Source organism: Corvus kubaryi, unplaced genomic scaffold (genome assembly GCF_017639235.1).
Source record: "Corvus kubaryi isolate FWS band 111438036 unplaced genomic scaffold, C.kubaryi_AGA036_p1.0 37353, whole genome shotgun sequence".
Lineage (NCBI taxonomy): Eukaryota > Metazoa > Chordata > Aves > Passeriformes > Corvidae > Corvus > Corvus kubaryi.
The window spans coordinates 3,790,994-3,791,263 of record NW_024581115.1 but is presented as its reverse complement, the minus strand read 5'-3'; the positions used below and the strand labels follow the sequence as shown (position 1 = coordinate 3,791,263).

The following is a 270-nucleotide window of genomic DNA, read 5'->3' as shown; positions in this document are numbered from 1 at the left end:
CCCCCCGCGCGCCCCCGCGCGCGCCGCACGCTGACGTCAGGCGCGTGTTGGCGCGCGGGCGGCGGCGGGGAAGCTCCCGGCTCTACGTACGTGTAGTGCTGCGGCTTCTCGGGCTGCGCTTGCAGCGCGCTGGCGGCGCTCGCCGGCCCGGCCGCGGCGGGGCCACCCGCCACCGGGCCCTTGGACATGCCTCCCGCCTTCCGCCGCCGCCGAGGAGACCTTTATTATTCACTCTGCGCGGTCCGCACGGAGGGCGCCGCGCGCAGGCGC

At 78.1% G+C, this 270-nt stretch overlaps 1 protein-coding gene across 5 annotated transcripts in view; it reads right to left on the bottom strand.

Annotated features, from left to right (window-relative positions):
• The window catches only part of UNK (unk zinc finger), a 45,107-nt gene extending 44,862 nt beyond the window's left edge, over positions 1-245 (bottom strand). For 3 of the 5 annotated variants that reach the window (XM_042032568.1, XM_042032571.1, XM_042032572.1), the window contains exon 1: positions 91-245. In XM_042032568.1, coding sequence (XP_041888502.1) covers positions 91-188 — 98 coding nt within the window. In that variant the 5' untranslated portion in view covers positions 189-245. The remainder of the gene's footprint in view (positions 1-90) is intronic. The other 2 variants (XM_042032573.1, XM_042032569.1) reach the window with 2 other exon arrangements.
• Between the last annotated feature and the right edge of the window lie 25 nt (positions 246-270).